At 40.8% G+C, this 13,161-nt stretch overlaps 1 protein-coding gene across 2 annotated transcripts in view; it reads right to left on the bottom strand.

Moving 5' to 3' along the window:
* The window catches only part of LOC142389965 (arf-GAP with coiled-coil, ANK repeat and PH domain-containing protein 3-like), a 90,983-nt gene that overhangs the window by 44,968 nt on the left and 32,854 nt on the right, over window positions 1–13,161 (bottom strand). For both annotated transcript variants that reach the window (XM_075475242.1, XM_075475243.1), the window contains exon 2: window positions 2,589–2,646. In XM_075475242.1, the coding sequence (XP_075331357.1) occupies window positions 2,589–2,646 (58 nt within the window). The remainder of the gene's footprint in view (window positions 1–2,588; window positions 2,647–13,161) is intronic.

Genomic DNA, 13,161 nt, shown 5'->3' with positions numbered 1-13,161 from the left:
ATTAAAGAGGAGGTCAAACATTTGTGTGTTTGCATATTTGTTGTCTACCATAACCTGTGTTCACACACCAGGCATAGAGGGTACAGGTGGGGAAATCAGCATGTCATCTTAAGTATGTGTCAGCATAAGTCTGTAGGGACTTCATATTGTCCAAGACAGATATTAACAGATACTAGTAACTGCTAGATCAGTATGAATGGTTTTTATCTGTGGAATTTCTCTGCAACTGTCAGCATGATAAGTACAACTACATCTGCTTTGTTTATCTTCTGTTTTTTTTTTTTTAATGAGAGAATAGATTTCCTTGAGTTTTTCTCTGTGTTCTAATGCCAGACTTCTTCTTTTCAGCATCCGTCTTCTGCAGCAAAAGCCCATTTCCTCCCAGCTGCAAACCAGACACGAAGCTCATGCAGTCTTTCTCTAAAGAAGAAGCTCAATATTGTGGGAATACATTCATCTGCTACTTGATGAAAAATAGAAAAACAGATCAGAAAATTAGCACCACTCGCGCGTTTCAAAATTTGCTGCTGAATAGACTTTTTTTAATAATAATAATCCCTTCACTAAAAAAAAAAAAAAAAAAAAAAGTGTTTTAGTTTTGTTTCGTATAATGTGTCAAGAGGTAAGAAGTTTTTTTCCCTCCTCACTACCCTTATGATTCTTCAGTTTGTACTGTAATTAAGGAATGATGCAAATGAAGTTAAAGTCTGGAAAACTGCCCATAGGATTGCTAGTATGTCAAATGACTACAAAGGAATTTTTGTGAGATTTAACTGAATATGTGGTGGTGCCTTTTAGAAAAAAATAAGACAACTTAAGAATGCCAAAACTTGCCGGTAACTCTATAAATGACTCAAAGCAGGGAAAACATGTGAGTAAGTGAGTAACATGTAAGTGATCCTATGATTTCAGATATGATCTTATTTTAGCTGGACTATAAAGTATAAAGATAGATGCATGTATATGTGGAGTTTTCCAGCCGTGATGGAGGTAAAAGAACAGCCTGACTAATCCTGGCTCCATCTGACATGCACTGTGATTCAAAGTGAGGGTCGGGGTTAGGTTAGGGACAGGGCCATATGGACCTCTGACATGAGCATTACAGGAAAGGCATCTGGCTGCCTCACTACAGGGCAAGTGGATGCTTTGAAAACCATGCTTTGATGATCCCTTGTTGAACTGTTCAGCCAAGTTGAGTGACATTACATTGTTCATTATGCAGACACATGAATGCCAGAGGCAGAAACTTTTAATGTTAGCAGCATGAAAAATGGGGCACTGCATTACTGGGCTTGAACAGCTGAGAGTCATATGTGTGTAATGACCTCTGTGACAGAATGTGGTGATTCTTTTCCCCCTAATTTATTATAAGTAAAACCACCAAGTAGGCCTCAGGTCAGTAAGAGGAAAATCACATGGTCCAATACGTTGCAGGATCTCGAGTCCTCCTGTATAGCCTTGTAGTGATCAAACAAACAAAAACATTTTCTGCTTTACAACAGAATTTACAAAGTGCTTTACAGGGAGCCGAAAATAAAAGAACTCAGGTCTGAACTCAGATTTCCTTTCTGTGCCCATGAACTTCTTCCACATGTCTTTGAATACAGGTGTCTTAATACAGTAAATGTGCATCCAATAATTTGCTCCCTCAACATATGCCGACACATGTAGCGGGAGCAGTTGGCGCCGCCAACTTAGCTATGCTAACTATGCTAGCTTAGTTAGCTTAGCATAGCAACTGCCATTAACTTACATTGTAAGTGACGTCCTTTCAAAACATATTGTGTTAAAATTATTATGTAAGCTTAAATAAAGTAATGAACTCATTATTTACCTTTCGGGCGTCTGGAAAATGGCCTTGGTTTTGTGGAAATGTCCAGGGAAACCATTTATATGCTTGATCCATTTACAAGGAAAAACAGTCAGTATTTCTTCATGTAATTCCACCCCATACAAATAATACTAGTTTTTCCTGTCTCTACCTCTCAAGTTGAACGGCAGTTCTCAGTAATGAAGAGAATGCAGGGCGATTGGCGTTTAAGCCTGCACACTTCAACAATTGAAGATCTACTCCTCATCAAATCCCAGGGTTGTGCTCCTGCTGAATATCAAAGAGATGAAGCTGTGGCAAGATGGTGGGCAGCTGGCATCAACAAAAGGAGACCCAATATTCATCCCTATGGTCAAAGGAACCCCAAAAGTCCAAATCTCCCTGACTCATCATCTCCATCTTCAAGTTACTCAGAATAAGGATACACCTTTACGTAGGCCCACTACCACAGTCTCACAGTGAGCCAAACATGTCTGTGCTATAAGAATCCTGTGTAGTTTTAATAAAGAATTTGTTTAATTGCAATTTGGTGTCCATTGAATGCTTAATAAGTATATATAAAAGTATTGTAAATGCATATACAATCGTAGTCACTTCATATCATATGTTAAATCATTGTTTTAATTTATGGCCTTGGTGCCCTGGCTTTTGGCCTTTGTGCCCTTAAAAAATTGACAACTCAAAAGGCCAAGTGGCCTTGCCCCTAAAATGACGAAATTACAGGCCTGGTTGGCGGTGACAAAAACAAATGTCTTACCTTGTCTAGCTTTGCTTCAATCTCCACAACTTCCGTCTCCACTTCATCGATATTTGCCCTGAAAAAGGAAAAGCGGGAAAAATTACATATTTAAGGCATGCAACGTAATCAGTTACCAAAAGGACTAACTAATTCCAGTAATTCATCTTGATGGATGACGGCGCTTCCACAATCTGCTAGTGATTTCCCACGTTCTCAGAGAGCTCCAGGAGACTCCATAAATCTGTAAGAGAGCCGAAGCCAGACATGTTGGAGCGGCAGCCAGTGAGAGTTTGGGTGTGTTTGAAGTGAGTGAGATGCCATCCTGGGAGCAATTCGGCTCTGTCAAAACAAAGTTGCAGACGTGGTCTCTGCACAGTAAGAGGAAACATGGTTGCAGGGCTTATCATAAAACCACCTACACACTGCTGATGCCAACCACACCCAACGGCATCTGGGGGTGTGATTTACACCCACACACACACACAGAATGATGTAAAGTCCTCCATATATTGAGGTGATATCAAGTGTATGTATGAAGAGATCTGCATCGGGATGGGAAAAGCTGTATTTTAAACCAGGCATTATCTTTTTCCTAAACCTTACCAAACTTTTCCAGCCAAAAAGAAAGTAAGAATAAAGAGAAAAACGATCATCGTACAAGAAGAAGGTACTTGAACTGCCATCTCTAGGATTTCCGATTTTCCCGGCTACGGTACCACGGCATATGCAACTGCCATCATTATTTAGTGGTTAAGGTACGCATGTTGACATATTGCTGGTGCAGTTGCTTGTAAATATCGAGATTCTACATGTACATGATTTGCAGGAATGTTAAAGATGAATTCTTTCATACGGTTAGTGCCAGATTCTTGATTGAGAAAAGTTAAAGTACTTCATAATCCGGTGTCAGAGAGGAGCAGGGTTAGTGGGTTTCCAAAGATGCTCAACTATTTCTGTCAGCCCCTTCAGTTTTGTTTTCTCACACTTGACTATCACACATGTGATATGGAGGTTATGATGCGAATCACACAACGGCTTCATGATGAGAGCATTTGTGGCATATATCGACCAGGGCTGGCAGAATATGGATCTCATCTCTTCCTCTCTGGCCTCCCCCTCCCTGGCTCAGGGGAGGAAGGCTGGCACGTGTTCTTCAGCCCCACAGCTTTTACTTCCCTCATCTCCTTTCATATGAACTGAGGAGGAAGAGGGAGGAATACCCCAGAGAGGATGTCAAATGGAAAATATGCATTACCTTAACAACCAATACCATAATATTCCACATATGGAGGGGTGCTATTTTAACCTCTACTGATCTCCTAATGAACTGCTTTGGACCAACCACACCCTGGGATAATATCACAGTGAATAAAGCTGTTTTCATTGTTAATTTCATTTTTCTTTTCTTTTTTTATACTATCATTCAGAGCGAGCTTAGCAGGCTCTCGCTTTTATCCGGATTATTTCTCATCAAGACCTCTCGGCAGCAGTGTCAGATTTCATTTTCAAATGTCCAAGAAGGCTATAAGAAGATTACCTCATGATCAGCATCGGCTGTTGCTTATGCATGACAATGCGTGGTGATGAATTCTGTAAGAATTCCAGTTATATTAAGAATTGAAGAATTTGTTTTCTTTGACAAAAAGCATGTTTTACTGGCAAGTGTTTTGTTAAAGCACCCATGATTTTATAGATCTTCATTTTCAATTCACATGGGATTATTGCAAGGACATTAGAATAAAATTGCCTGTGTTTATTATCATGTAGTACAGAAGGGTGAAAGTTTTTTTTTGCTAAAGTAAGTTTCTTTAAATTTTGTACAATGAAAATTTATATTCAATTTCAACCATTTCTCAAGACGCATAATGGCATAATACATTACAAGCCAGCTAAATAGTCAATAAAACATGGCTACTTTAACTAGACAACACCAGAAAACTAGAAAGTTAAACTAATCATCACTGTTTTGTAAATGTACAGTAACTCCAACCTTTTGGTCTGGCCAGTCATCCTGGCACAGCAGCCTCCCTTTTCTTCATGCTTTTGTTAGCACTAGCTTGTGTTGGCAATGGCAGCCAATGTTAGCCATACTCGGTAAACCAAACTAATAGGGCTCACTTTCAGACACTCTTATTCCTCAGCCTTATTGAATTAATTTTCTTTCAATTTTGAATGCAACGGTAGAAAAAATTATAGTTTTTTGTGTTCACGCCATATGAACTGGATACTGTAGTCAGTGGCTCATTGAACTCTGCATGTAAGCATCTTTTTTAGCTTCTTCCTCTTCTTCCAGTATGAGGAGAAACACTTACGATACAACTATTGTCAAGAAAATGTCAATGTACAACCACAATTACAAAATGTACACAATGTTGGCTCTGCAGCCTTAAAATAGGCCAAAAAACCACAGAACAACCTAAAGAGTTGGCCCCTGCTCATGCTTCTCCTGCACAGCACTGCACAACATCCAGCAAGCTGCTGCGGATGTGCGCACTTGGGCTCATGGGACAGCTGCTGCCCCCAGGCTGTATCCTGCCCTGCCCTGCCTCCGTCTCACTGAACACACCTCCTGTAATGGATGCACAATGCGCCCTGGGCTCGTAGCCATGGCAACCATCTAAGTGGGAAGCAGAAGTTCCCATTATGACCCCATATTTACACCATGAAGAGCAGAGAAGCTAGGCAACCCATAACGCAACTCACAACAAGCAGTTAAAGCCTTGTCAGGAGATGACTCAACAGCAGATTTGCTTGTGGCTCGTACATCCAACATCTGGACAAAGGTCACCGACTCATTCTAATGAATATGGCTGTTATTACAGGCTGATCAGGACTGACTAGATAAAACAAAGCACGACTACAACTTGCCAGGGTGATGCTGCTGATGATGATGATGATGATGATGACGATTGTGGGATCGTTAACTATTTCTGACATGCAGTCAAGCAGCAGTTTAACAACATTATAAAAAGAGGGATTGTGCTGAGCAAGTTGGAGCTCCAGTGGTTTCCTGCTGACAGAATCCGCGGAAGCAGCTGAGGTACTGTTTACTAAAGTGAGCGGTTGTAACTTAAACATTCCATCTACGTTGAAATTGTTTTGTGGTGTGTGAGGTATGATTTCTGGAGATCTAGAAGCATCACCTAAAAGGAAATCTTTCCACTACAGTAAGCAGTGGGGAAAAAGTGTACTTGCATCCTTTACTTGAACCTCCAACATCACTTTTGTATTGTTCACATTTTGCACCTTTTTTTTTTTGGGTTGCCATATTTGGTTTCTTAGGTCAATATCAGTTTCTTCAGCTGTAGAAGAAGGTTCTATAGGTACGTCTAGGTTTATGGCAATGTGCTAATGGCTTTTAGAGCGGTTATGCCGAACACAAAACAAACTGCAGCAGAACATTTCAGGGAAACTACAGCGGACAAAAAAAACCCTGCAACAATAATTTAAAAGATGCCAATTTTTGTTCAAATGTAAATAAAAGCTGAGAAATATTTTTTTTTCCACAATGATGCCTTTTGTACATTGTCTTAATATCTTCTGGGAGACGCCTATGTCATTTCCAATCAAGAAAAAAAAACTTGCTGGTTGAATAAAAGTAATTTTGAGTCAAAATTTGCCAGGGGTATGAATAATTTCGGCCTTGACTGTATATATCCAACACATGAGTAAATGCTGTGGCTGAAGCGGATGTCTGACTAAGATTCAGTTAGGCATTTAAGCATTCGAGCGCTGCTTTTCGGAGGAAAGAGTCTGGTGGTGGGTGAAGAAAGCCGGAACTGGGTCCAGCTAGTGACCCCTAAAATGCAACCAACTTAAAGTCCTCTGCAGCTGAGAAACATTTACTAAGCTCCCAGATGGTGGCCTGCTGGGAAGAGAGAATCAGCCACAAAGCTGTGATGCAGCAGTGCCAGAATAAATGAGAACAGCTGTGGAGCAGAGTTGACATGAGTTCCAAGTGATCCTCTGCAAAAAGAAAATACTGTTGTTTGCCCTTTCCTGCTCCTTTTGGGCATCTTTAATCTCATTCATTCTCATTCCACACAGAAAAACGGGTGGATGGCTGTCCATCTATCTGTCTGAGTGCCACATTGTGACAAAGCTGCTTCCTGTCTGGAGAAACAGCAGCATTTTGTATTAATATCGATTGCTTTAGTGCCCTAATTGAAGCTGGATTGCAAGGCTGCAGGGCTGGTTAGAGGGGGTGGGATTGATGGGGGAAGTGAGTGTACTCCCTACAAGCTTGGGGCGTCGATCCTGATGCCTGTTGCCCTCCTCCGCCGCAGCCTCCTTGTGCAAATCATTACATGAACTAAGCGAGGTCAAGGAGGCACCCCTGGCTATGCAATGCCATCAATTTACAACAAAACAACAAAGCCCATTTTCAGAGCACTAACAAGTGCCTTAAATACAACTCTTTCAAGGAGCATTTGGTAGGTCCGTCAAACGGGGGATTCCAGCAGTGGGTGCCGTCTGTGGTGCACTTTCTTTTTATATAGTATAATCTGCAATTGTTAGCTTACTTTGTTTAGTAGCTTGCAACGTACATAAGTTGTTATTTGCAATGCAAATTTGAAACATTTACTTATGAAGCCACAAAAGAAATAGATCAAATGTGTAAATCAGACACATTTCCATCGAATGGTTTGAAGCAAATAAACTAGGCTCAATTGTATCACTAAAGGGTGGCGGTTCACACTATGTTGCAAGTGGTTGTAATTAAAGGGATAGTTCGCCTCTTTTGACATGAAGCTGTATGACATCCCATACTAGCAATATCGTGCATGAACATTGACTTACCCCCTGCTGCGTCCTGTGAGCTGAGTTCCAGCTGAGTTTTGGTGTTGACGAAGGTAGTCCGGCTAGTTGGCTGGGGTTTAAAAAATAAAGTGTTTTGCTTCTCAAAACAGAAAAGTCAGACCTCACAATCGCTTGGCGCCATTTTCTCTCCCTTCGTATCACTGCGTGCTGCCGCCTGCCGACAGCCGCGCCTGTTTCACGGTGTTTACTGCTCGGAAGCAGGGGACTGCTCGGTCTGCACTTCGGTCTGCGCGGTCTACACCGTGAAACAGGCGCGGCTCTCGGCAGGCGGCAGCACGCAGTGATGCGAAGGGAGAGAAAATAGCGCCAACGATTTTGTGATGCAAATGTCTTTTGAACGCATATTGTTTTGAGAAGCAAAACGCTTTATTTTTGTGCCCCCAGCAAATTAGCCGGACTACCTTCATTAACACCAAAACCAGGCTGGAACTCGGCTCACAGGACGCAGTAGGGGGTAAGTCAGTGTTCATGCACGATATTATGGGATGTCACACAGCTTCATGTCAAAAAGAAGTGAACTATCCCTTTAAGTAGAAGAAGTAGTTATTCTAACTGCTCTTGTTTAGCAATAACTTTTATTTCTGTGAATATGGGATATGATATCATATTTGGCCCTGTGATGGACTGACAGCCTGTCCAGGTTGCACCCTACCTTTCACCCAATGACATCTCCAGCCTCCCCACGACCCTCAATTGGATAAAGTGAATACAGAAAATGGATGGATGGATGGATATGTCATATCTGGAATGATGCTGGTCAGTCATGTGAGTTTATTGTTTATTAACCAGAAACAGCTGATGAGTCATATTATCGTCATCTTTGTCAGTTCAGACATGATTTGAGTCGTTTCTATTCCCCCTAATGTGCCTTAAATCTTCAAAACAGGCAAAAACCATTTTAGGTGAGATTATGAACCTTTTGGCACATTAGTGCACATTCACCTTTTTAAATCGAATTAAAATGAACAAATGGAAACCTGTCTAACGTTAACTGACAATGGTTTGTGTGGCGACACGGATTTTTTCCCAATCCAGGGTGTTCTCAAAGTTGAAGCTGATGTTAGCAGATCTGTCTATCTTTAGCAGTTTTAAAGAGAGCCATGGTAATGGAGGAGAACAACTCACAAAGACTGTTAAAATTAACAAAAAGGTATGTTGGCCTATGTTTTGGCCTGCATTTGATACATTAATAAGAATGCTTCTGTCATCATTTCGAAATTTTCGAGTTTTGCCAATCCAGACCAACATGCAATGCCAGGGTTTTCAATGGTCACCAGATAATCCATCTTTACGAATGTCGCAGTTTTAAGCAGTATACATCAAAAGTTGTCTGGATGAGAGACGATATATTAGCAAAAGTAATGTGTGTTTAGCTTGGGATGACAGAGACTATGATTTTTCTGCGTGTTCAGTGACCACTGTGTTCAGCATAACTGCAATTTAAAGAAATAGGAGGTAAAAGGGAGCATTTCAGACATTTACTTCTAAGAAGTAGGCAGGAGGTATAACGTGGAATGGTCCACAAGTGGGAAAGGGATTCAATACAAGTTATTCAAGTGGTTACTCTTAGTTTCAATTGCTAATTGACTGCCAAGTCCAAACCACCAAATACAAAAGTGTCAGCAACCACTGGGCTTTAAAGTAGATGATCATGCTTAATATTAGTTAGTTAGGACTATTAGAGTTTTTGCTGCTGTATTAAGTGTAACTTTGGTTTGTGCAGATGAGCTCATTCCTGTCTCTGTGTTCTCCAAACACTAAACTCGCTTTTAATATCTAAATGATAACAGTCTCTTAATTCATTATGCGATTGCTGCATATGGTTTGTGTTTTAGGTCCACTGTAAAGCACTTCTTGCGACTACAATAACTAAACTGTTTCTGTGGTGTCCCTATTTTAGGTGTTGCACTGACTGCAACAACATTTTCACCAGTATTGAGAGTTGGAGATCATGGAGGCAGACATGTTCACAAGTAATTTTTTTCAGTCCAAGTAAAGTCTCAAGTCTTTGAGGACCAATAACAAGTCAAGTCTCAGGTCTTTTTACCCAAGTCCAAGTCAAGTCTCAAATGACTGAAATGAATGTTCTATCATTAGACACATTCCATTTGGTCTAGATAAGACTGCATTGCTGTATGTTATGGCATGAAAGCATGTACTGTATTATCAATATATGTAATATCATAAACACTGCAGGATCAAAATTGATCAGAGCATGGTCACTTAACTCATTGGCTGCCAGCCATTTTCAGTGCAGAAACACCCATACTGCCAAGTGTTTTTCAGTATTTTGACTGATTTTCCAAGACCCACAGAAAAGTGTGTCTTATGACTATGTACACACCGAAATTACCAAAAGAAAGAGTAGACTCTCTTCTTTGATCAGGAAAAAAAAGTTTGTTTCTACCATTTTCAGTCTTTTAGTAATAGACAGTAGAACATAGGTTGGTTTCACCAAAAACAGCTGTTTGACCCCAAAAAAAAAAAAATGGAGAAAACGAGCTCTTTTTTTTTTTGTGCATAGTGGCACTGCTGCCACCTAGCGGGTAATTTTCCCAGTATATTCTCTGTTTAGTGTTTACAAGCCTAAGATTTAGTGACGAACTCCGCTAGATTGTCCCCCAGCCCGCTCCGTTAAAAAACGCAATTGACGTCTATAGACGTCTTTGGCAGTCAGCGTTTTTTTTTAAATTGACGTCTATAGACGTCAATGGCACCGAAAGAGTTAAGAGGGCTACTTCAATCCAATGTGAAGAAACGCCATGAAAGCTTGTTTGAAGTATAGAAACATAGTTGAGCCGGCATCATTTATCCTGATTCTACACACTTTGCAAGTGGCCGTTTGCTTGTTTGCTGTCTGCGTGAACGCTTTATAACCGAATGTGCAAAATACGAAACAGTTCCAGATGAGCTTAACGTTGCCATGGTTACAGTAGTTTTGATTGGCTATGTTGAGCTCAGCCGTCCATCAACCTCGTCATACATCGGAGTTAAATAAAGATCAGAAACAATAATTTCACAAAATGAAGATTGTTTACGAGTAACAAGCCTCGAGTCCAAGTCAAGTCTCAAGTCTTTTGAGGGCAAGTCTAAAGTCAAGTCTCGAGTCTTTGTTTGTGCGACTTAAGTGTGACTAGAGTTGAGTCGCATGACTCGAGTCCCTATCTCTGCGACTCAAAAGATGGCCAGGTCTGTAACGATTAAAAAAAAAAAAAAAAAAAAAAAAACAACATCTCCCATGGCGGGAAACATGGAGGAGAAGGAAAGAAGAGGAGAGGAGAAAGGTAAAGACATAGATAAAACTTGATTCTGGGGAGGCTATGGGGAACGATACATACTCCTCTCTCCTGACTGCACACAACCTTTCCAAAACCAACAATCGTGATGTTTTTGCTCTGAAGGGGATATCTAATCCGTCAGCGGGCTGCGTACTCCACCTCAGATGACCAGTCTGCCTGCTGTGAGTGAACTTTTGCCTGTCTGCACTCCATACCACATCCTCCTCTTTCTTTTTGTCTGTTGCTGCCACGCCCCTGCCAACATTTCCTCCCTCATGCTGACGTGTTGGCTGTGTGGTGCTTCTCAAAGCGCCACTGACCGCAGCACATAAAAATCCTGCGGGAATTAGGAGCCGTGCTCCCTTAGAAAGTTACCCAAAAGCACTGAAAAAAAACTAGCATCTGGTAGGGATGGGGCGATAAAACGATAGCTATCGAAGAATAACTTATCCTAGATAGAGATATGAAACATGGTCGATATACTTTTCGATAGAGTACATTCGTCCATCTTTTGACAGACAATATGAAAAGCCAATGACAATGAATGTTGCGCCGCGCTAAACCAATCACATGGCTGGAATAGAGCCATGTCAGCAACTATTCGTGATGTGTTTGTTTGTGTTGCTGCAGCCATATAAAAAAAGAAAATGAGTGCTCCCTCGGAAGAAACAACGGAAGACACAGCCCAATTTGTTGATGACATTGTTGATAAGAAGAAGAAAATATTGTGATATGACTTTTCCCCCCCCATATCGCCCAGCCCTAGCATCTGGTGTAAAAACAAAAAAACGGGGCATGACCTAATGAAGCTGCAGACGGAGAGAAGAATTGGAATGCCAACACTAAAACCAACAGGAGTGATGAGTAATGTCAGAGTAATCTCATCTGTATATCCTCACATTCTCCTTTGATTTAATTTAATTTTTCTACTGTTAAATGGATTTTCCATCTTTACTTGAAATTTTAACCAAGCAAGAAAGCCACAGATAATTAAAAAGCTCACCAAACATTATTTCAAAAACATGCAAAATGAAATATATGGCTGGTTTTAATGTCCGATTTCTATACAACCGCGGAGGTCAGCCTAATTAACATCAGAAAAAGACAGAATGAGTATGTTTACCATAAAGTCAGCTCAAAGTACAAAAAAAACCTATGATCCAAAAATGTAAGACTAAGCCCAACTCCAAATGAATGCTAAACTACAGTAGTTGAAGGACTCCTCGTGATGGGTAAACTGATCTTTTTGTGTGAAATTGATAGAACACTCCCATAAGAAACAGCTTCCTTGAAAACAAAGCAGCACATCTTCTCAAGCCAAGCGTCACAGATTTTGATTTTCATGCTCTCTAAGCTGCTGCAAATTGCCCTCCGGCTTCAGCCTCTTTGCATCTTGCGTGACCTTGAACAATATGTGGGAATATTTTCAGATCCTGCCTTGGCAAGAAGCATTGGTTTTGGCACTGTCCGTCAAACAGCCGGTCACAGTCAGCAAAGCATCCACGCAGGCCGTCGGTCCCCTAGCAGAGGATAACATTCCCACTTAGTATGAGCAGATGAATCCCATCTTTCGAACATGCACACAGAGGAAATGTGAACAGAGACACTCTTAAGCAGAAACTTTGATATCAAACGAGGCTCCTGCAATCTGTCCTAACAAGGTTGTTCTAAGATATGTCCAAGAAAGATGAAAATCAGTCACATTCAGAGCTTCATTTCACACTTCAGTCTGAAAACTACAAAACTAAGACTGCCTTGACATTTTTGGAAATACCTCTTTCTTGCTAGAAGAGCATCGATCATAACTTTCACATCTGTCCATTCAATAAAAAAAAAAATCTACAGCCTGGAGCTGGTTAACTTTGATTAGTTTAAAGACTGGAGAAAGAAAGAGAGAAACAACAAGCCTCGAGCCTCAAATAGCCAGAAAAAGTGGCCTGACTTGTTCTGTTCAAAGTGTGAACAGTATGTTGTGGTACCACTTTTTTTATTTCTCCAACTGAAAGTGGAGTAAACTAGATGGAGTCTGTCCTCGAGGGAAAAGAACACAATGTCATCTAAACTGTTGAAAAAAAAAAAAATGGACAACTGACAAGCTAAACAAGCCATCCCGGCTCAACATATTGCTCAACAAATCAGATCAAGTTGGGATCAAATCTACACAAAATTACTCCTACTTAAAGCAACAAGAGAAGTTTGTGAACCTTAAAATCATGTGATTCTGACTCATTTGGAAGTATTTTGACTTTTGTGATGCACATTCGACCGGCCTGAGACGGTCCCTCGAGCGCCCGGGTGCTGAGATCCAGACTGAGGTTCCAGCCCTGCACCACATAGTTTTGTTTTTGTTTTTGATGGGTTTTTAATGGTGTCTTTGTGGCCTCTTCAGCAAAAAAATAAAAATGTATGTCTCCGACTGCACATTTGCACCACTGACTCTGACCTTGATAATTTTTTTAACTCTTTGAACATTCCAACTCTTAATGAAGCCG

The sequence above is a fragment of the Odontesthes bonariensis genome, chromosome 10, assembly GCF_027942865.1.
Source record: "Odontesthes bonariensis isolate fOdoBon6 chromosome 10, fOdoBon6.hap1, whole genome shotgun sequence".
NCBI lineage: Eukaryota > Metazoa > Chordata > Actinopteri > Atheriniformes > Atherinopsidae > Odontesthes > Odontesthes bonariensis.
This window is presented reverse-complemented; position numbering and strand designations above follow the sequence as displayed.